The sequence below is a fragment of the Stegostoma tigrinum genome, chromosome 9 (genome assembly GCF_030684315.1).
Source record: "Stegostoma tigrinum isolate sSteTig4 chromosome 9, sSteTig4.hap1, whole genome shotgun sequence".
In the NCBI taxonomy this organism is placed as follows: Eukaryota; Metazoa; Chordata; class Chondrichthyes; order Orectolobiformes; family Stegostomatidae; genus Stegostoma; species Stegostoma tigrinum.
In genome coordinates, this window is record NC_081362.1 from 13132262 (window position 1) to 13154915 (window position 22654).

Genomic DNA, 22654 nt, shown 5'->3' on the forward strand with positions numbered 1-22654 from the left:
GAGCCACAGAAGTCTATCTGGTGCAAGTATAGCTGTAGTGCAGACTATGTTGGAGATCCACCATCCAGGCAGGTGTAGGATAGTCCATTCTCACCTCAGAATTTCAATTCTCTCTTGTAGCCAAAGTATTTATATGGGTTGTACCAGCCTCTACCATCTCCTCTGGCAGCTCATTCTATACCCCTACCATCCTCTCTGTGAAAACGTTGTCCCTTACGTCCCTTTTAAATCTGTCCCCTCTCACCTTAAACTATGCCATCATGTTTTAGATTCCTGTACCTTGGTTTAAAGACCTTGACCATTCACCCTATCCAGACCCGTCATGATTTACAAGAAAGAATTGCATTTAAATAGAACCTTTTACAGCCTCGCAGTGTCGCATTTCACCTTAGAGCCCAAGTGGTACTTTGGAATTGCTGTAAGTGTTTTCAACGTAGGAAACTAAAAACAAATGGCAGATAATCCGGTCTCCCAAGCATTCAGTGTGATAATGATTACTTAATCTGTTTTTTTTAGGTACTGTTGTTCTGGGAAAACTGTTGGCCAGGACTGTTAAAATCTTTGAAAATACGAGTTATTATCATCTCTCTGAAATATGGGCATCCAACATTGCAACTCCCCATCACTGAAGTATCGGCTGGGATTATTGCTTATACCTGACATGGTATATGACCCCAAAACCTCATACTCTGAATGAGGCTGCCACCAATTCAGCTATTTGTCAGAGTTGGTAAGAGTTCCACTGATTACGACCAAACAGAAACACAGGAGGTAGCTGTTGGCAGCATGAATGTGATATTCAGCAACTTCGGTCAGCCAATCAGATCTTAGGGATATATTCATGCTTTTGCTCATTATAAATATTTTGAATCAACATGTTCAGGTATATCACGACACAGTTCTGGAGCAGATGGGACCTGAATCTCAGCCTAGCTAGCTCAGGAGCAAGGAATTATTCCCTGCATCACAACAGCCCTTAACCAAGGAATGCAGTCACCTCTTTCCATATAAGTATTTTGACTCTGTCCAATTGGACATGTGGTCAGATATTTCTGGTGCATCTGGGATTTGAATCCAGATATTCTGACCAAAATTTAAAAGCAACTGTGGACAGTATTTCCAAAGTTAATTAGATTGGAAATAGCAGAGCATAATGGTAACCCGTTGATTGCTGGTTTATGGGTAATGTTTCCTCTAAGCTAAATGCGCAGCTGACCTACGTAAAGTGATCAGCATTGACATGCCAATAGTGGCACTGACTTCCAGTTTCAAAAGCTGCTGCCAGGTTTCTCAGAGGCCCATGCAGCTAGAAAGAAAATCATAGCGAATGCTAGTTATCGGGCCAAAACACTCCCACTGAGTCACTCTTGCGATTTACTAAATATAAGCTTAGAGTTATAAATCACAAATTCAGTTGAAGATTCTGTTCTATGAGCACTAATGCGTCCTCCACTGTGTGAGGTGGTTCAGACTAAGACCGTGACAAATGTCTCCCAGATCACCAGAAGAGTCAGAGAGTACTCCCTATGTCGCCCCAGTGGCTCAATCGGTCAGCACACGGTACTTACATGACAGTATAAAGGCGCGTGCAGTCGTGAGTTCAAGCCTCATCTGGAGCAGTACGGGGCAGCACAGTGGCTCAGCGGTTAGCACGGCTGCCTCACAGCACCAGGGACCCAGGTATGATTCCACCCTCGGGTCACTGTCTGTGTGGAGTTTGCGCATTCTCCCTGTGTCTCCATGGGTTTCCTCCGGGTCGTCCAGTTTCCTCCCACAGTCCAAAGATGTGCGGGTTCGGTGGATTGGCCATGCTAAATCGCCCATTGTGCCTCAGGATGTGTAGCTTAGGTGGGTTATAGGGAGATGGGTCTGGGTGGGATGTTCCGAGGGTCAGTGTGGACTTGTTGGGCTGAAGGTCCTGTTTCCACACTGTCCGGATTCTATGAACTACTCAGTGGCTGCTATTTAATCAGATCAGGACTGTGTTTGTGTTTTTAAGGATCTAATAATGTTATGTTCCATTTCACAAGATCATGCTAAGAAAACAACAAGAAATATAGAACAGAAAACAACCTTTTGTATTATGCAATCGATTGCAGACAGTATATACATTTGTAAGATACATTATGAATTGAAAAGCACATTGTATATGCAAGAGTACATTTATAATTTAGTTACCACGTAGTGTAACCTAACAAAAAATAAACACTTGTTTCAAAGCTGCAGACTCATCAATTACTTTTGCATATCTGCCTGGAGTTGTTGTTTCCAGGAGGAAGATAAAAACAGTCATGAAGCATTTCAGTGCTTCAGCCAACTCTGCCATTCAATGAGATTGTGGCTGATCCATGATATCATTCCATATATTAAACATTTCCCTGTATTACTTAAAATATTTAGCAATTCTAAGATTTTAGATTAGATTCCCTACAGTGTGGAAACAGGCCCTTCGGCCCAACAAGTTCACACCGCCCCTTGAAGTATCCCACCCAGACCCATCTCCCTATAGCCTACAAACCCCTGAACATTATGGGCAATTTAGCATGGCCGATCCACCTAGCCTGCACATCTTTGGACTGTGGGAAGAAACCGGAGCACCCGATGGAAACCCACGCATACTCGGGAAGAATGTGCAAACTCCACACAAAGCGTTGTCCGAGGCTGGAATTGAACCCGCGTCCCTGGTGCTGTGATGCTGCAGTGCTAACCACTGAGCCACCATGCCGCCCTGTTTTAGAATTAGAATTAACCATTTAGCTAGCATCAATTTGATTTGCAGAAGCGAGTTCTGAACTGCCATCCTTTCCATGCAAAATCATCTCATGTTTCACTAATATATGATCTTCTAAGTTTTTAGACCATGCCACTTAGCCTTTGAGTCTGCAGTTATACAGTTTATCCCAATTAATGCTATCTGTTTCCCTTACTGGTGTGTAATCTTTCACCTGATCACATTATTCTTCTAAATTCCAGGAAATGCAGCTCTACACTGTCTAATCGCTAGTGGTAATTTAACTTGTAGAGTATAAATACCATTCTGTTAAATCTACGGCTCACTCCCTCTAAGGTTAATATACCCTTTCTATGGTGTGGTACCCAAAATTAGTCCAATATTCCAGTTGCAATATCCAGACTGGTGATTTATAGGTCAGTGAGCAACACAATGATTGATGATAATCATTTGTAGATCATGGTTGAACACAAATATGTTTAATGATGGTAAGTTTACTGAAATTTCTTACATATAGAAACCAGTAGAATCAAAACAAACATTAATTCAATCACAATTCAGAGAAATGTTTGCTGCTATAACTACTGGCAGCATTTGAAACCTCAAGACTCACCAAACAAAAATACTTGAATTAAATTCTAATTCCTGACTAGAACATTACATTAATTTAAGAATTTTCTAATAACTTTTGAATTTAGAGAGACTGATGGACTCCACAAGAGGTTAATTGCACTCTTTACAGCAAGATCCTGATGATGCACTTCAGAGGCAGCACTGGACAAAGATAGTTTCTTGTACTTTTTTTATTAAACTTCTACATTGTCCACCGTTGGAGGCATAAGGAGCAAGATGCCTACATCAAGACAATCTAATGCTGTTGAGAAAGTTCCATCCATTGAAAATGGAGTGTTTCCACTCTTTAAGATCTGTCAGTGGGAATACACCTTTACCCTAGCCATGCTGGAGTGCTATTGCAGCACTATAATTATTTAACAGTTTTGAAATATTTGACAAGCACTGGATCAATGCCGAGCTCAATCAGATGCAAGCTTCTAATTTTCCGCTCACCCTATGACCTAGAATCAGCCCTGTTGCAGATAGTTAAACTAATCTTATCAAAATCCAAGACCATAAAATGTCAAAAATGTTCCTACAATTGATGCATTTTAATCTGTTAGCCTTGACCTTATTAAAAACCTAATTTGCTACAAGTTCAGAATTGAGCTAATACTCAATACACAGTGAATAAATCTCACTGAACTCTCAAAATGGAAATACTTATGCAGACAAATATACAGAAAATCACAAAACAAAAATAGCTCATTCTAATTTTACTGGAAAATTACAACTAAGGAATGTTCTGCTTCATCAAGAAATTGAATATTAATGATAGGGAAACAGAACTTTTGCTTCTGAAGTCATGTAATTCTGATCCAGGTACAACAGAAATTAGATTAAAATGAAGGACACAGGCATTCCCCGCAGTTGTTATGAATACAATCGAAAAGTAACTCACTTTGGGAAATGTCCTTAAAATGCTGCAATGTAATGTTTCTAATTTTTAAAACAGACCATCTTCTAATATTAAAAATCATGTCTCCCACCCTCTGAAAGCAACACCCAGAAAACCCACAAGTTAAAATATCACAATAAGTTCTGGAACATACCAAAAATTTTTTAATGTTCAATTTGAGGATGGAACATGGATGGGACCATTTTTCATAAGACATCAAAATAAATGAACTTTGAGAGCTAAGAAGAAGGCTGCAGACAGCAGAAGTACTTTTTTTAAAATGAGCAATTTATTCAAACAATCAGATATAGTGGATAACTGCATAGATAACATATATTTTCTTTACATCTATGCCATTACAATCAAGTAGCAGAGATAAACTCTAATACATTACGTAGGTAATTTTGAATAAATATATTAAACTTATATTAAATATATTAAAGTATTTTACATTGAAGGTATTATTCATGTGATGCAAAAGAAACATCACTGCACTTGGGAGAATGAACTATGTATCATTTTGTAACACAGACATATTTTGATGCTAATTATATTCAAACAAAAGAGAGTGATGCATTTTTAATTTCTTCTGTAAACAATACCATTGATTAAAAGAACAAAACATGCAAGCTTTCTTTTTGTTAACTCACAATTTGAAACACTGGAATGTTTAGAAACACGAAGTGGCAAACTGGTCCATGAATCCTTCCCTTTTTGTTGCTCTAGACCACCATATTCTGAAATCTGAGAACTTGTTATCTCAGTTGACCCTTTGTTGTATTTCTTCAGTGCTATTTTAGTTTAAATCTATATTTTGTGTGAAATAGGTATGAGATAATTCTTTTTACTTTTGAATTTCCTTTTATGTTCCTGAAGTCCCAGTCAATTTTCATTTTTTGTTGTCAACTCCAATAGCATCTCATGTAAATTTCAGAACATTTTTACATCACCTAGAATCCTATGAGACAGTTTCCCATTTCCTGTGTAAACAATTCAAACTCTGTTAAACTATCGCTTAACTTAAATTCCTCACATCCAGTCTCACCTTCCAACATCTCAAAGTTACTCATATCCTTCTAAAATATTATACACAGCATGATATGCAGTACTCCAATTCAGACCTCTACATAGCAATTCAGTCTTTAGATTTGCTTCAGCTGATGCTAAGCATTACCTGTTTGCCTTTTTTACAACATTGTAAACCAGTTATCTTTGTTTTCAAAATGCTTTGTGGTCTGTTTAACATTGATACCTGTTTTAGTTCTTTGCCCCAAATAGTAGTTACCTTATATGTGCTTGTTTTGACTGAGATTGCTCATTGTTGGCTCAGTGTCCTGAAGTGGTATACCCATATTAATCTAGTTCTATTCCTCCTTACTATTTTCTGTCATTCTAACTGTAGCCTCTTCAGAAAACTTTAGGATTTAGATTTCAATATATTCATCCAAGGTATTTGCTGTTATTATTTTTATATTTATTAAATAACTACTGTAATGTTTATTCCAATTTTTCATTAATAAACCTGTATTTCATGCTTTTGAACACAGTTATGCTGGTCAATTATTCTCAATTCCAAGCATTTAACACTTAAACTGATTATTCAACCTTGATCGTATATATTTAAACACAATAAACTGACCCTGCCCTACAACAAGACTGTCTCCTTTGACTGGGAGTGCTGAAGTAGGTGGTGTACAGCTCCACAGTTACCAACAGATTTCCAAGTGTTCACTGTGAATTTGACCAAGAAGCATCCATATCTGTTCTACTTGGAGAGAGATCACAGACACACTCAATTTTATCCATTTTGAAACTTAGCACATGCACACTTTGCAACAGGAGTCATTGCATTTGGAGAAGAACCCAGTCTGAATTCACCTTCTCAAACCTTGAATGTAAATTAATATAAACACAGCTGGAGATTGAAGCAAAAGTTTTCTTTCTTTACAAAACAATAATGATTGCACTTCAAAATAATTCACAGAGAGTGCTCTTATATGTTTATGATAGACATAATTAATTGCAAATTAATAAATTGTAGTAGGGCTTATTGGTAAATATATACTGCCATCCTTCATGATTTCTGGTTGAAGTGAAAGATTTTATTGCTTTGCAATATTTAGTTTGTTAAGGAGTGTCTCTGTCTGGCCCATTAGCTTCCGACTGCAGTAAGCAGAAGCAATTAAAAGAGATCCCCTGCTACAGATCTTCATTGCAATGAGAATAGAGTATAAAAGTAGGTAAGTCTTGCTAGAAATGTACAAGTCTTTTGGTAAGACCACACTGAAAATACAGTTAATAATGTAAGTGGGATATACTCACATTGGAGTCAGTTTGGAGAGGGTTCACTAAGATTCTTGGGAAGAAGGGTTTGTCTCATAAGGAAATGTTCAGCAGATTGATGCGATATTCATTGGAGTTTAGAAGAATGAGTGGCAATCTGATTGAAACATATAAAATTCTGAAGGAAATTGACAGAGTAAATACCAAAAGTATGTTTTCCCTTTCGGGGGAAACTGGAATTAAGGGTCACAGTTTTAAAATAAAGGGTCTCCCATTTAAGAAGGAAATGAGAATGTAATTCTGCTCTCAAAAAGTTATTCATCTTTGGAATTATCTACTCCGAAGAGCACTGAATACAGGACATGGAATATATTCAAGTTTAATTTTGAATTTTCATCTGCCAGGGAGTGAAGGAAAGTGGAATTCTGGCCACAACTGGATCAGCCATGTGCTTTTGCAATGGAGAAACAGGTTTAAGGAGCCAAATGATCTACTCTTGCTCCCATATCTTGTATTCTGGTGTTTTGAGATTATCCACAGAATGGTGATCATTTTAATTCACAATTATGACGTAAAATAGAGAATAAACATGGCTTCTTTGAGAGAACCTCACAAATCCATGGCATCTACTAAGTGTCAAAAGCTACATCAGCAAAGGAAAACCACCACTGTTAAATACTACTCCAAAGTACATACCATCACAACTTGGAAATGTGTCACCATTCTGTCCTCATTGCTGTGTCATAATTATTCAGCTAACAACACTGTTGGAGTTCATCTCACAGGCTACAGCATTTCAAGATGGCAACTCACCACGCATTCATTAGGAAGGGAGAATAAATTCAGTTCTTGCTAGCAATGGCCACATCTCATCTATGAGAAATGAAAATGTAGAGGAGCAGACTATTTTTACACCAGCTTGATTTTCTTTCTCATTAACTGCAATAAAACGTGAGGTCAGGCTAAGTGCAAAACTGGTATCTTGTTCAATTTTTCCTGTTTCCCATCATTGTTCTAAACTCACAAAGGTACTGTGCATTTCTTCAGCGTCCTCTATTGTCATACATAGCCTGATCTTGGACCTCACCTTTGCATTCCTGCAAAGTGGCCTTTCAAGCACCGCTAATATTCTTGGCTCTCGCCATTATTGGCATTACCTATGTTTACCAAGGCCTTCAGATCCAAAATTGCAACTCTAAACCACTTCACGATTTCTCTGTTCCTTAAAGGCACACCTTCAAACGTACTTTATTGTTGAAGCTATTGGTCACTTGTCCCCATACCGCTTTGTATGATTCAGTGATCAATTGTATTGAATAATTTAACCTGCGAAGTGTCTTCCGGCATTCTACTACAAGAAAGGCACTCTATTTAAAGCAACTAATTATTGCCGTTGCAACCATCCCGAGTAGACTCCCAATGTAGGGAAGATGGGGCACACGAAAAGTGATTCAACTGTGATGTTCTCTAATACCTCCTAGCGGCTGAATGGAAAATTAAAAGAGCAGAAGGCTGGAAACTGTGGAGAAGGTAACCGCTGAAAGATTAAAAAATACTCGAAGAGAAAGGATGGAGTAGATGAATTAAGAACACTTAATCAGTTTCACTTATTTCAATTAGCTCACGCCATGACCCTAACATTGCGTTAGAGCTCCGTTCAATTATAGCCCATTTGAATTTATCACCAGAATAGAAATGACAGCCAGATGGAGAAGCAGCGGCATGGTGGTAATGCCGCTGTTCTGATAGCTGAGCTCCTGGACAGTTCTTGCGGTACAGTGCTGCTATCGTTGCCTCTAGTCCAGGCCGGTTTGGTTCCAGTTCTAACCACTCTACGATTGTGCCGTGACCTCTCTTCGCAAGTTGATTATAGATGGCATCCAGGCAAAGCGAGAGCCCTATCATTTTGCTACCTAAGCACGTTATCGGCACCAAGAATGTATTTAATACCTGTACAAGACCAGGGGACAGAAAATAGGCATATTGCAGCTTTGCTCCTGAAAGTAGGTTAGATCCCAATCAGTTGATTGCGGTGGATGGTTTGTCAATTAACTCCAGCCCAGTGAAAATTAATCCCCAAACTTCAGAGGTATATAGAATTATTCCAATTCCACACTCGCACAGCACCTTCCTGCTATAGACTGAGCTAAGTACTGCGCAAGGGCCCTTCTATGCTGCTTCTTTCATGGCATCGTAAATTCTGCAAAGACTGGCGGACTTCTGTCAATGTTCCTTAATTCCTTCAGCAATCTGGGTCAATCGTCTATCATGTTGCATCGTCCAACCCTAACACCAGAAATTGCTGGACCATTCTGGGTTTCAGACTGAACAGGGAACAGATAAGTCTACACTCGACCTCATGATTATTGGGATTGAAAGTCTATATTGAACTAAATCAAAATGATTATTCTTAGTAATGAATGAAATCATGTCAAATAATAATGCTAAAGCAGCAGAAACTGAACGCTGAATCGTATTTACAAAAGAAGCCCATGATATGTTTATACAGGTCAGGAGGCGAGAATTCAGTCAGTAATAAGCGGGAACTGTGTTTCTTGGGCTCGTCCAATTGCTGGCAAACGTGTACAAGTGAAGGAGCGTGTGTACACGGAGACTTGCTCTATTTTTCTTACCACTGAGAGAAGTTAATGTGTATTAGAAAAGAAAAACGCAGTTGGGAAATATAACGAGACGGAAATACAAGTGTGAAAGCAATTATAAATTTGATTTAATTACATTTTGAAAGGCAATGGAACTACTGGATCGTTAACACAAAACAGAAGGCTATCACGAGTAAAGGAAGCATCTCTTGGCTAAAGGTCCCTGACACTGTGCCTTTCTCAATAATAAAAAAAGCCATCTCTTCATCACTGGTTTACGAGACCTGGCGATTATTCCTGAACTCTCACCGTTCGCAGTTATGGAAAGTCTTACAAGATAAGTGAAATTTCCCAGTGTCGCTAAACTGCTCGCTATAAAACGATGAAGTACCAAGTGTTGATAAAGAAGGTGGTGGGGTGAGGTGTGGGGGAGGGGAGCTAGTGGTGACGGGGAGCTCGGCGTAGTAAACCATTTTATGGATCCAACACTTAGAGAGAAGCTTGCAAAAGGGGATTTTACAATGCCAATCTAGTCTTTTAAAGTGAACCGTAAAAGCAGTAGAAGGCGGTTGGCGCGAAGGGTTTGTTTGAGCATGCGGCGGCGATTCTCATACCCTAATCAGCCTACCTGTCCCTTCACAGATGTAACTCCCGTCAACCATGAACTAAGTTCGGCGTGAATGGCTAAGAGGTAACTGCAACTTTTGCTGGGACTGAGCTGATGGCGGCAAGGCGCCGTCCAGCTCCTATGCAAAGTGAAGATAATAAAATGTGAGGCTGGATGAACACAGGTCTAGGCCCGAAACGTCAGCTTTTGTGCTCCTGAGATGCTGCTGGGCCTGCTGTGTTCATCCAGCCTCACATTTTATTATCTTGGATTCTCCAGCATCTGCAGTTCCCATTATCACTCCTATGCAAAGTGGACGGGATTCCTTCTCACACTGCGGCTGAAGACCATGCCATTGCGTTATAATGGCTCCTCTGTTTAACCACAAGCACACATTTTGTTGTTGTTATTTGTAAACGTTTCCAGTGCAAGGCAAAGGGAATGAAGCCATTTCCCCCCAAATGCAAGTGCATTCAGTAAAGGACTTGTAAAGTCGCCGTTTGCCAATTTTCATCGGTTTCGGGATGTTTTTATTTCTGCAAGCCTTGTTGCTTTAATCACTAAAAGACAAAAGCGTCTCTTTCTGTTCTCCCTCGCGTCGTGGGGGATAATCATCTATACATTTTCATATGTTGTGCCCTCTGTTTCACAACAGTCCGCTTCGCAAACCTCGCTAGACACCGTTAAAAAAAAAGCGTCGCCGTTTACAGCCTGATAATTTGGCTTTTGACGACGGTCGTGCGGGGTGTTCAAGTTCTTAAGAGCGTCAAAGAGCATAGATAACTGTGGATAAAAAAAGCTCCCTGTCTTGTCCAGTTGGTTGCAAAACAGTCTTCGACGAAACTAAGTGTTATTAGAAAACAAGGAATCAGTTCGGGGCAGTGGAAGGGAGGGGGGGGGGGGGGAGTCGGTTTGATCGGCTACACAGCTAACTGTTTAAGCTACACTCAGAGGTCCAGAGCGAGAAACAGAGGTGTTAAAGAATAGTTGCTGAATTATAGACATGCAATCTCGCGGCTCACTCCACGCCCACACAAAATAAACTGAGTGCACTTTAGATTAAGACAAAGCACTTTGTACGACAAAGCCACCTCTAATCTCCCCATTTCGCGGATGTCAGCATATCTTGTGTACACGATAGCGATGGACCGTATCAGTAGCATAGCACATATGGTGATTTGGCACCTTCCGCTTCTTAGCTACCGACTGATTGATTCAATTCGGAGCCCGGATCGAGAAGAATTGAAGAGAATTGAAGCAAACTTCTCGGCTTCGAGTTTCCGACCCTTCGGTGCGCCGGGGTTCTGCTACTGTTTTCCAACAAAACAGAAGTTAGAGATTATCGATGAATCACGAGAGTGAGATACCGAGAGAAAGAGACAGAGAGACAAAAAGTCAGACAGACCCGACCAGATCTCAAAAAGATCCGTGTTGGAAGATAAGGTGAACTGAGATTGTTCAGGTTGTGAAGGTTGGGGGCGGTGTTATAAGGGGGGGGGGGGAATAGAGATAGGGGAGGGAAGGCCAAAGAGATTGCATCTGGGCGGGTGGCAGGAGACGGAGTAGGGATCGGAGTGTGGAGTGAGAGTACTTCAAGAAGAAAGGGAAAGCGCGTTGGGAGGGCTTGAAATAAGGCAGTAAGAGAGGTTGGATGGGGAAGAGGTGTTGAGGGGGAGTTTGGGTGGAAAGGGAAAGAGAGAGAGGGTGGGCGGGAAGAATGTTGGAAGACGAAGAGTTGTGAAGGGAGGGAGGAAGAGTTTTGGGGAGGAGTCAAGAAGGTGGGGAGGGAGAAGTGAGAAGGAAAGAGGGGGTGGGGAGAGAGGAAGGAAGCGTTTAAGGAGGTGATCAGTGTTTGGGGAGGGAGGGAGTGGTTGAGGAAAAGAGGGGGAGGGGAGAGAGGGAGGAAGAGCTTGAGGAGGGGGTACAGAGTTTGGGGACGGAGGGAGAGGTTGAGAAAGAGAGAGGGGTTAGGGAGAGGGTGGAAGAGGGACAAGTTGGGTGAGCGAGGAGAAACTGTGTTTCGGGGGGCGGGAGACGACTAAAAGCGCCATCAAAGAGCAAAATGTGTTTGCATTTCTAGGCAATTTACTGCCAATGAACATATGTTCTGTATTTTGTCTAACGTCATAATCGAGAAGTGCAAACAGCGAGCAATGTGAGAGTGTGGAGAGGCACAGCTAGCAGCCGAGCTGTGTAAACGCTCTTGGACAATATTAAGAGTGGACCATTTTGTGTATGTGTGTGTGTGTGTGTGTGTGTGTGTGTGTGTGTGTGTTCCTGGGTATATAAAGCGCATCAGTCTTATCTGTGCACGCACTTCTGACTTTGCATTTGGAGATACTTCATTAAACCAACGACATCTGAGCTTACAAAACAAAAAAACTACATCACTAACTGCTCTGCACCTACTGCCAGGTGAGCACTTTCTGCCAGCACGTTTCTTTGCTAATGGGTTTACCTTTGCCTCTGATTCGCGGTGGCCGTAGACTGAAGCTGCTCTGCGCGGAATCAGTAAATAGAAATGTTGACGGATGAGATTTGGAGACTGAGAGTGAACGTGGCACGGATTCAAATAGCAAGAGGAAAAAAAAATTAGGGTTCAGACTTAAGCCACGGTGTTCACCACTCGATTTGGCGGTTTCGTCTTATTTCGCAGTTTTGGGTGGGGGGGGGTGTTCTGAAATTGTTTAATATGCGGATCTCCTGTGTTGTGTTTGAAATAGGGTGGAGGGCAGGAGAGTGGAAATCCACTTGTGGGTCAGTCTTGTTTCTCTCACATTCTAACATTGCGGCTGACAATCTGCACTTTTACTGTTAACTTGCACTGTGCAGTTGTACAGCCTGGAAATCCGAACTGCACGCAGCAGCGAGGGTTTAATGTTTCGTCAGGTTAAAACAAATATCACCCCACCATCGAGCAATCTTGAATGCTTTCCCAACCCTTCCAGGTGCTAGTATTTGAACGCTCAGTTATCCCACTGCCCATCGCTCTCCCTCTCGTCTCCCCCGCTATCGCACGCACTAACATCCCCCTGCACTTGATTGACTGCATTGCCGCAGCGTGACAAAGCAAATGACTGAGCGAGTCCCACGGAGCAGCCATTAAATCCAAAACAGACAGAAGTCACCTATCTAAGGTGTATCGATGTGTAGCACCCACGCTGCGCGGGAAGGGGGACTGTTGGTGCGAGTGCGGGAGTGGAAGTCAAGGCACTTTCCGTGTAATGGGACCGCCTGGTTAGTCCCGATCAAAGATTGTCAGATTCTTAAATTGTGTTCATGTGGGAACGAAAGAGCTCAAACGACATGAGAAGTTTGATCGTTGTTAATGGAGAGAGGTATAAACTAACAATTACTTACGCAAATAGTCTGAAGAATGCAAAAATATCTCCATACTCTGACGTTTATGTGACCATGATATTAGCTAGGACCTGTATTAAATGTGATAGCTCTGCCATTGGAAGCAATTGCATTAATAGAGATTAAACAATTCCACGCGGGAGTTTAATTCAAATGCTTCACAGTCCTTGAGTGAAATGTAAAGATATCCATAAATGTGTCCCTTATATACGCGTGGTGACGTGCTCCGGTTTAGCACTTTTGAACGCCCTGAGTCTATAATGTTATATGGTATTGGGTCAGGGTCTCTTTGATAGTGACCCAATGGTCTGTTAATATGCACGACCCTATCAATTGAAGAAACCGAGAGAGGAATTTCGCTGTCGGCGCTCCTTGCTAAATATCGCGGTCTCCCTCTTGTCCCGCAATCAAACCTTCTATTAAGGATGACTTTAAGATCCTATTGTGACAGTCCACCTCCTGGCTTCGGAGGACGCCCGTTTGAAAGCGGTCATGACATTCCAGATCGAAATCCCGTGCGTTCGGAGGATGTATTCGAACAGCAATCTTAGCGATGCCATTCACGGTGTGTCTGACGAAACAGGGTCCAAATTCAAAACATTTCTTTTTCTGACCAGAGCCAAGCTGAAAACTAATTGTTCGGTTTTCTTTTCACTGCCTTCTTTTTTAACCCCTTTCTCCACGAATTTGGCTCTTTCTTCCTGTGAGAATCTCCACATTACCCGAACTCTGCAACTTTATGTGCAGGAAGCAGATGTTTTGCTGTAAAGTTTTTTGAACTTTTTTTTGAAAAGTAAGTAAAACTTCACATTATTTAAAAGGGGGTGTGCGGACTCATTGTCAGATCGTGCAAATAACCCGGGACGCGTTTTGCTTGGATAACTTCCCAGCTTCGACCTACGTTTAACAACCAACTTTGCCATAAGAAATGGTATTGGAAATAGGCAGTAAATCGTTCACAGGGCTTTTGTTTTTAAAATCGCACAGAAAGCATTAATTAAATGTCGACACACATGGATTTAATTTATCGGTTTTCAGGAAGGATAAATATTGGGAATTAATCGTTTTAAAGTAAAACGGTACCACTTTGATTTAACAAATAAAAGAGGGGAGATCACCCCTGGGGGGGAGGAGGGGGGAGAGGGGTGGTTGTAGATGGAGAGTCAAATCCTGATGTGACATGTTTAATTATTAGTGAAAATGATAGAATAAAGCGAAAAGCTTTTGCCTCCGAGGGACAAAAAATGTTTTATTTTCGAATGAAGCATTAGCAAATGAGGCGCGAATGTCAGGGCCGGAGGCGTTGTTCAATCGGATTATAGAATGGTGTTTTGTCAGGGTTGGAGGTGATATCAAAACGCACTCCTCACAGAAATTTCGTTAGGAGATAACTCCGCGTTCTTCTTGAATAACCCAGAACTGAATTGCCCCTTTTTTTTAGAAAAATAGCTTATTTGGTTTATTCGTTTTCCTTTTTATGCCCCTAGTACCTTATCCTCTGGGAAAATTAACCTGGCTTAATTTATTATTGGAGTGTATTAGGTTCCAGCGTGCAAACTAAATAGCCCTGAGGGATCACATGTAAATCCCAAATATCAGGCCCTCTAATGTCACCTTAGGACCTATTTCACTGCATTGTCACGCTGGGAGCCCTTTGATAACTGGTCCTCAATCCTATTCTGCAGAACAAGCAACTAACTGTATCTGGCGCTTAAAACAATGAAAGACCAATGCCAATTATCTCCTTTTAACGTGTTAGCCTGGGCGATTATTACCTTCACTGCCATTGTTCTATTCTAACGTTAATTCTATTTATCCGTACCCAAAAAACGCAAGTTGGCCAAGAGACGACTATCTGAATTCTGAAGGACATGTAATGACAGTAAAGATTAAATATTCAGAAATTAAATTGAGCATTTTCGCATCAAAAAGTCTCGAGATTTAGCCTTTAAGAAAATGTAACCGACACATCTCCTTCAAACAGAAATCAAATGAAGGATCTGTGTACCAGTCAGATGATTGTTTACTGAAGGTTTCGAGCCAGGGAGAATTTGCAGCGCATAATCCGTTCCACAATTTCATTAAACGAAAAGATTGCCACGAGGTCCTGTAACTGTGAAAACTGGGTGCCCACATATTCACTGGCCAATTGTGCTAATTGCCCGTACATGCCATCTACATTCTCAAAATAAAACAATTATATTTTATGAACGGACATCTCCTTACTCACGGGAACGGGTTTTACATTTTTTTTGCAACTTTCTGCTATTTAACAGCGACAGCGAGGACAAAGGGATTTGGAACGGATAAACTGGTTTTAACTATGAGATAAGGCCTGCCGCTTTCAATGGTGTTCAGAAACAGATGAATGTCTGTGTAAATATTCAATGATTTCTCCAGGTCCGGCCTTTAAGTTATGCGTAGGATCTTTTTCACTTTTTGTCATCCTAACATTCAACAATTTAAAAAGAATAAATCTGTGCGATAGGAAATGATGGTGAGAAATATTTAGGGTCCAAAGAGTTTAATTCCATCTCTCTCCATCCCCATCACCTCTAGACAGCATCGCATGGACAACACTCCCGAAAGCAATGTTAATTAACGACAGTGACTGCTGATTGGAATTGTCAGGTTAACATGAATCGGAGTTATTCACTTGTCTGCAATGCTATAATCCCAGTCCATTACTAAATTATTGCAGTAGAGGCAACTGGAGACCTCCAGTTCATTAAACGTGTGTATGTTGATTGTATTACGCCGAACCGAAATATCCCAAATTTAATTTTAAAAATACAGCTACTTGCCGCATTGACCTGGAGCATCTCTTCAAGATCATTACTTCCAACGCTGTGCTAAAGCCTAGTCAAATGCGTAAAGGTATACTCCTTCGTTTGGCTTTGGTTTGGGTGAAAACAACTGCTTGCCTTCTCTCTCCACTCAGACACTCACCATTTCAAAAGTTGATTGTGCCGCTCAGTCACCAGGACTGGAGCAGAGAGCCTGCCCGTTCGGCTCCAGTGAAAAGGCACATTCTGGCGAGCAGAGGTTTTAATCTACCTGCGAAAGTAAACAGGTAAACACAACTAGAGGGTACTTGAGCTGAAGTACGGCCACTTATCCTGTGCACATTTACCGCTCCTTTTCAGACTCTTGTTAGATTGTTGAAATAGCCCCTCGATCCTATCAGTCTCTTCAGCAGGGGATTAAGATTTTGTGTAAAGGTCATTTATCTCTCCTTGTTTCAGAGCTCACCCCGGAGAGCAAGACACAGTTCAAGTCCAGCACACAATGTGAAGATCCATAGTCCTCGCTGCACTTGCTACCATCTCCCTATCCTCAGCTCTTTTTTCTGCCGTTTAACACACACTATCATGCATCCATGGTTAACTGTGTCCTCGCCAATACTCATTTCCCGCCTTTTGTGCAGGAGTTACAGAAGTGCGGCAGGGAGGCAAAGGCATACCTTAAAAGAAATAAATAACTACTCGATTATCGTTGTTTCTTTTTAAAAGTAACAGACTTTAAAAAGGAGAACCCATTCAGAAAGAATTAAGACAAAACCCCTGCAACAACATTTAGGGCCGATGCAATGTCGTGCGTGTGTGTGCGTGTGAATGTCAACTGCGGATTCCAAAGTTTTCAGTATTCACCAGGCAAACTGTGGAGACATAGATGGACTTTGGAGCTTGGGATAGTTTGCTGCAATCGTGGGTAGAGATCAGAAAATTGAAAGGAGCGTGATCGATAGCAGGTGTAGCAGGAGAAGGTTCACAGGCGGTTCTGTTGGCAATGTAACAATGTATCAACAAACTTGATTAGATGTCTTCAGTTGGTGAGCTTTTCAATGGAGCTCTTTCTCTCCCCACCCCCTGCTACCCAGTGATGAATGGTTAATCAGTCAGGAAACATGCTTCCTTACTCCCATCTCACCACCATACTACCTCCCCAAAAACACAGAAAACCACTCCGGTGACAAAATCACATCACCAGGTCTGCATAAGGCGCTGAAACAGGTTCAGTCACTGAGTTCAAAGGATGCGCCATAAATACAACTTTTTCCTAGCTGCTATCCGTTCTGATGAAGGGTCACTGGACTCGAAATGTTAACTTGTGCTTTCTTTCCACGGATGCTGCTAGATATGGTGAGTTTCTCCCGCAGATTCTGTGTTTGTTCCAAAAGCAACAGGATTGTGGTCATGATGTACACGTGGCAATGAGATAGTTGAAGTTTCCGCGTCTTGGAACATCTCATTATTCCAACGCATGACTTTCTCCTTTATATTGCTTTTCTCCAAAAAGAACCCCTTGTAGAAAACCAGACTTTAAGATTACTTTGGCCCTTTGCTTGGGACCATTCACAATCGTTTAAATATTCTACTCTGCGATTTACTGCTGTTGCCCTGAGTAATTGCTCTTTAAACCCTGATCATGACATGGAGGAGGGAAAAATGGATACAGTGACAGACAACTTCTGTGCAATTAATGGATTGTATGTTTTTTTTAAAAGAAACAACAAAACGTATGATATGTATAAATAGGTTTGCTCAGCAATGATTTAAGCTGGTGAAACGACGAATGAAAGAAAAATAAGGAAGATGTGAGAAATAGCCTTCTCTATTACGTTCAATATCTTGCAAGAGTCTGGACTTTTGAGCTTGAAATCTTCCGCTTAAAAGTTGCTCCTCAGCGTTTGTGTGTACACAGAACGACAGGATAATTGGGCAGTTCTATACTGTGATGTAGATAATTACTGGATAACTAAACGCACCGCACATGGGATTTGCTATATCCAAATTTGCATCCCCCCCCCCCCATCTCCCTGATTATTGGAATGAACAGGGCACTTTGTACAAACTCAGTTTATCGATAATGCCAAACTGTAGTTTAGCGATTGTGTGTGTTTGTCATTCCGAGCATTTAACATCGACACAAATTTTCATATTTCAATGGTGTTAAGGCGATGGAATGACACCCCGCCAGCATACCCCCTCCCACACACACACACACAGACACACACACACACACACACACACACACACACACCTCTTATTGTCACAGACGAATGATAATGTGTCATTACAAATACCCCTACTGAAATAACTGCACACCGCGCAGAACGGAGAATCTGACTTGTCCAGGATACTGGTTCCAATGTCCTAGTGGCAGATAAAACCATCGATTCTCTAATCGAAGATGTTCTGAATCAATTCATGGGCATGGAGGGAAGGAGAGGGAGAGACAGAGTGGGAGGGTTGGAGGTGGGGGAGAAACAGAGAGCGTTAACATGAAGGCGTTGCCTTAATATTGTGGCAGGGTTCAAAACTGAATGAAGAGATAGTCTATTGAAAGCAGTTGAATGCCATGACAACTAGGAGCAACGTCGGATTTATTCCAAACAGTTAGAACACATTGCACCAGGGCGTCAATCATCTATTATGTCGCGACTGAAATAAATGCAAAAACTGGCCTCGGACAAAGGCTTCCAACAGGAGCCGGACATTTGTCTACATTTCCGCCATTGTCCGCAGCTTAGCAATAGGTTTGTATCTATGTTTGCCTGGGTTCGACCACCCAAGATGCGCCGAGGAGTTGGTAAAAACCTGCAGTATTGTCACCCAAATCACATACTGGATGAGCGGCAGAGAGTGAGAGAGAGAGAGAGAGAGAGAAATCAACTGATCAACTCTTATAAATCGTTCGCCTGTATCGCCGCCGCTTCACACGGCTATTGAGTTGGGATTTCTAGCAGGGGGAGGGGGAGATGCCCTTTATATTAAACAAAAATGCCCGCAAATTCCCCAGTACCTTTGGTTTCTTTTTTAACGATCTTGAGAACGCTGCGAGAAATTAAAGAACTGATCAAACCCCCCTTCAGTGAGCTACTTCCCCCCGCCTCGGGTTAGATTTCGAATGTGCTGGGCATGGAGTGAATAGACTGGGGTTCCATCTTGTTTAATGCATGACATTAACCAAGTTGGACAGCGATCTAATCGTGACTTTGACGAAAACAAACCAAACCCCCACCCTCATTTCATTTTTTTTTGGAATTGGGCTCGAAGGAAGAATGACGAATTGGCGAGGTGACAAAAAAGTTCTCCTATCTTGTAGATTGGAACTATAATGCCGCTCCAATTCGCAAATTCGCCCATCTGTTATCCAAATGGTAATGTTGCTACATTTACAAAATATACCTGCTCTTTGATTCAAATTGCTGGAACCAGAGCTGTCAGAATTCTCTCTCTCTCTCTCTCTCTGGTGCAGAGACAGAACTCTTTCCTGGTGTATTGCCTGTATTTTTTCTCTCTCTCTTGGCCGTGAAAAGCCAGGAATAAATGCAAAGCACTTTCTAGAGCAATTTGTTAAATAGCGTTTTCAAGTAGGCAGAGTATTAAGCTACTTGGAGGTTCTTTGTATGCAAATCGAGCCTTAAATATTTTAAAAAAGGGAGTCCTTTCGATCTTTGTAATTAATTGACACGTTAGCCTACTCATCGGAGCTTGGAGCACCAATAGTGAAGACTCAGTTATCTCTCCCACCTCCTCCTAACAACCCCCCCCCCCCACCCTTCCCCCAAATCCCCCCACAATTTCTCATAGTCTTCATCCACTTGACTCCCAAGACCCGCCCACACGTGTTCAACCTTTGGCACTGGTTTCTTTTATATTTGTGTGGTTAAAAAAAATGCTTTCTCTCTGTCTCTCTGCAGGTTCACGTTCGTTGACCAACCTTATAGGACTTGAGCAGAATTCACCATGCCTCATTCCTTCCACATCACAGTGTGCGCCGTGCCAGGGATTTGAACCGGGAGAGAAAGCTTTGATCGTTTTCTTTTGCTGGACTTTTTGTGTGTGTGTGTGTTATTTTTACAGAATGGTGCTGTTCGGTGAGGGCGGACAGACGGAGATCGCACGCTAACTGGTTTGAACTAAATGGTACAATTCAACAAGAACTTGAGACCCGGCCAGCATTTCACCGATCCCGCCTTGCCCGCAGCTTTGTGTGTGTGCGTGCGTGCTTGAGTGCGTCTCTCGTTGCAACTTTGCCTGCATAAATTCGGCCAGAATATGTCGCTGACCAACACAAAGACTGGCTTTTCCGTCCGGGACATTCTGGACTTACCTGACACCAACGATGAAGATGGATCGGCGGCCGAAACGGCCGAGGAGGAGAGGGAAGAGACGGGGACGGCCAAAACTTCGGGTTTCGCTCGCCAAGGTCCCCTGGAGACCGTGCAGAGGCTTCCACTGAAGAACCCGTTTTATGACAGCACCGATAACCCGTATACCCGGTGGCTGGCCACAACTGAAAGTATACAGTACTCACGTAAGTGCTAATTTATCGTAATTAAACTTAAAATATTAGTGGCGGAGGCGACTTGGCCTGCTATCTTTTCTTTTGCGTGTGCTTAGGAAGCTTTTAGTCCAACTCGAAGTTAAATTAGTGCAACAATTAATCTGAAATGAGACAACGGTGTGTAAGGTTTGGCGTCCAGGAGATTGTAAGATGAAAACCAAACATGGTTGGGGGGTGGGGGGGGGGGGTGGGGGAGTGCGTTTTGCGAATGATTTCTTTTCTCCCCCCCTCTCTCTCTCCCCCCTTCTCTCTCTCTCTCCATCTCCGCAGTGCATGGGATTTCCACCGCCGCTTCGCAGCAACAGAACTCCTCCAGTAAGTGTTCGGAGCCCTCGGCGGACGAGTCGCCAGACAATGCGACCGAGACGTCCAGCAATGGCAGCGAGTCGGGGAAGAAGCGTAAACGCCGTGTGCTTTTCTCCAAAGCTCAGACTTACGAACTGGAGAGACGCTTCAGGCAGCAGCGGTACCTGTCCGCCCCAGAGAGGGAACACCTCGCTAGCCTCATCCGCCTGACTCCCACCCAGGTGAAGATCTGGTTCCAGAACCACAGATACAAAATGAAGAGGGCCCGGGCCGAGAAAGGTATGGATGTCAACCCCTTGCCCTCGCCGAGGAGGGTGGCGGTCCCTGTCCTGGTCAGAGACGGTAAACCCTGTCACACCAGCATGGTGACCAGTGCTCTCAAAACACAGGACTTGACGGCAGCCACTTTTCAGACCAGCATCGCCTTCCCAGCCTACACCACACAGTCACTCCAACACGTCCAGTACAACTCCCATTTCAGCTCCGCCAGCAACCCCCAATATCACACACACCCGCTGGTCCAGAGTCAACAATGGACTTGGGGGTGAGCCACTGCCTGAGGACTGCCATAACTGGGGCTCTATAAATATCTCTCTATATATATATATAATGTATGAGTGTGCATGTGTGTGTGTGTGTATGAGTGAGTGCGCGCGTGTGTGTGTGTGTGTGTGTGTGAATCAGACACACGGCCGCACATAACATTCGGAACTGTGGTTCACCTGAGCTATTTTTTTCGTTGTTACCTGTTTACAGAATATATTATTGACGATGAATCCGGAACTTTAGACCCGCGAATTCAACGTTCTTGTGACTTGTAAAGTATGTCCGTGTGTTGTAGGAATGTAATCCCGTCACTTATGTTCGTGTTTAAGAGACAAAGCGAGTGCAAACGAAATGACACTTTTAAACGACAACAAAAAAAGACGTGCAGGACATTTTATCTCACCTTCGCAATTTTTTGTATATGAAACTTGAAATATTTATGGGGCTTTGTAACGAAGAGGCGCGGCGTTTTGGTTGTGGGTTTGTTTCCTTGCTTTAAAACAAAACTGAAGAGGGAGGCTGTGGTGTGACAGTGGTTGACGGTGCCTAGAAATGGCCTGTTGAGCGTTTCGTTTGGCTTCTGAATGACAATATGTTGCGATGTATATAGTAGAGACCGTGTCAAACACTCGCGGGGGCGGGGGAGGGAGCCCAGGCTTTCAAACCCAATGATATGATTAACGCCAGAGAGAAAAAAAACAAGGCGCCTTTAATGAACGATTTTCCCAGTTTTTTTACATTCAGAATTTTAATAAAATGTTGTGTCTCAAAACAGAAACAATCCGTTTTACTTCACTTGGTAGCATTCAGCGGTCTGCGTGCTTGGGGGAGACAAATGTTGTTGACATATGCCAAGATTTGGGCTCTGAGTTATTTACATCTAAGTAACGTCCTTTTCCGTTACCGTATTTTGAAATGTAGTCCCATCGATTGCCCCTCGTTAATTCCCCAGCAGAACTGTATAGGGAGAGCAAAATACGCTGTGGGTAATAATTTGAAGAAGTAAACTGCTTGTTGACAGAGATAGACAAAGAGAAAGAGAGGTGGCAATCAATTCTTTGAAACCGGGTCGTTTCTTCTCCCTCTCACGAAAATGACGGGGGGGGGGCAACGGGGAAGCAAAACAGCCTGATGGCAAGAGTTCACAGTAACGGCGCGCTCTCTCTCCGGTTGCTTGCTCTTTCCTCTCATAGGCCGAGCTGGGGAGTGGGGAAATCACTGCTAGAGTAAAATAAACGCGCTCACTTAAAGATAGAGTGCGCGGTTCAGCTGAGGGATCTCAATTGGGTGGCTTTGACGTTCTCGAGGGCGCCAGCAGTTGACTCAAGCTGTTAAACGGCAGGTAAAGGGGGAAC

The 22654-nt window shown here is 42.5% G+C and overlaps 1 protein-coding gene across 3 annotated transcripts; it reads left to right on the top strand.

The window, feature by feature from the left end:
* Positions 1–11141: 11141 nt before the first annotated feature.
* LOC125454990 (homeobox protein Nkx-2.2-like) lies at positions 11142–22022 on the top strand. 3 transcript variants are annotated; one of them, XM_048536418.2, is made up of 3 exons: positions 11142–11177; positions 19801–20417; positions 20718–22022. In XM_048536418.2, the coding sequence occupies exons 2-3, from the start codon at positions 20159–20161 to the stop codon at positions 21299–21301; spliced, it is 843 nt and encodes a 280-aa protein (XP_048392375.1). In that variant the 5' UTR covers positions 11142–11177; positions 19801–20158; the 3' UTR covers positions 21302–22022. The 3 variants fall into 3 exon arrangements, with proteins under 3 accessions (XP_048392375.1, XP_048392373.1, XP_048392374.1); XM_048536416.2 differs by lacking the exon at positions 11142–11177 and adding an exon at positions 11846–12149; XM_048536417.2 differs by lacking the exon at positions 11142–11177 and adding an exon at positions 18416–18633.
* The last annotated feature ends 632 nt before the right edge of the window (positions 22023–22654 follow it).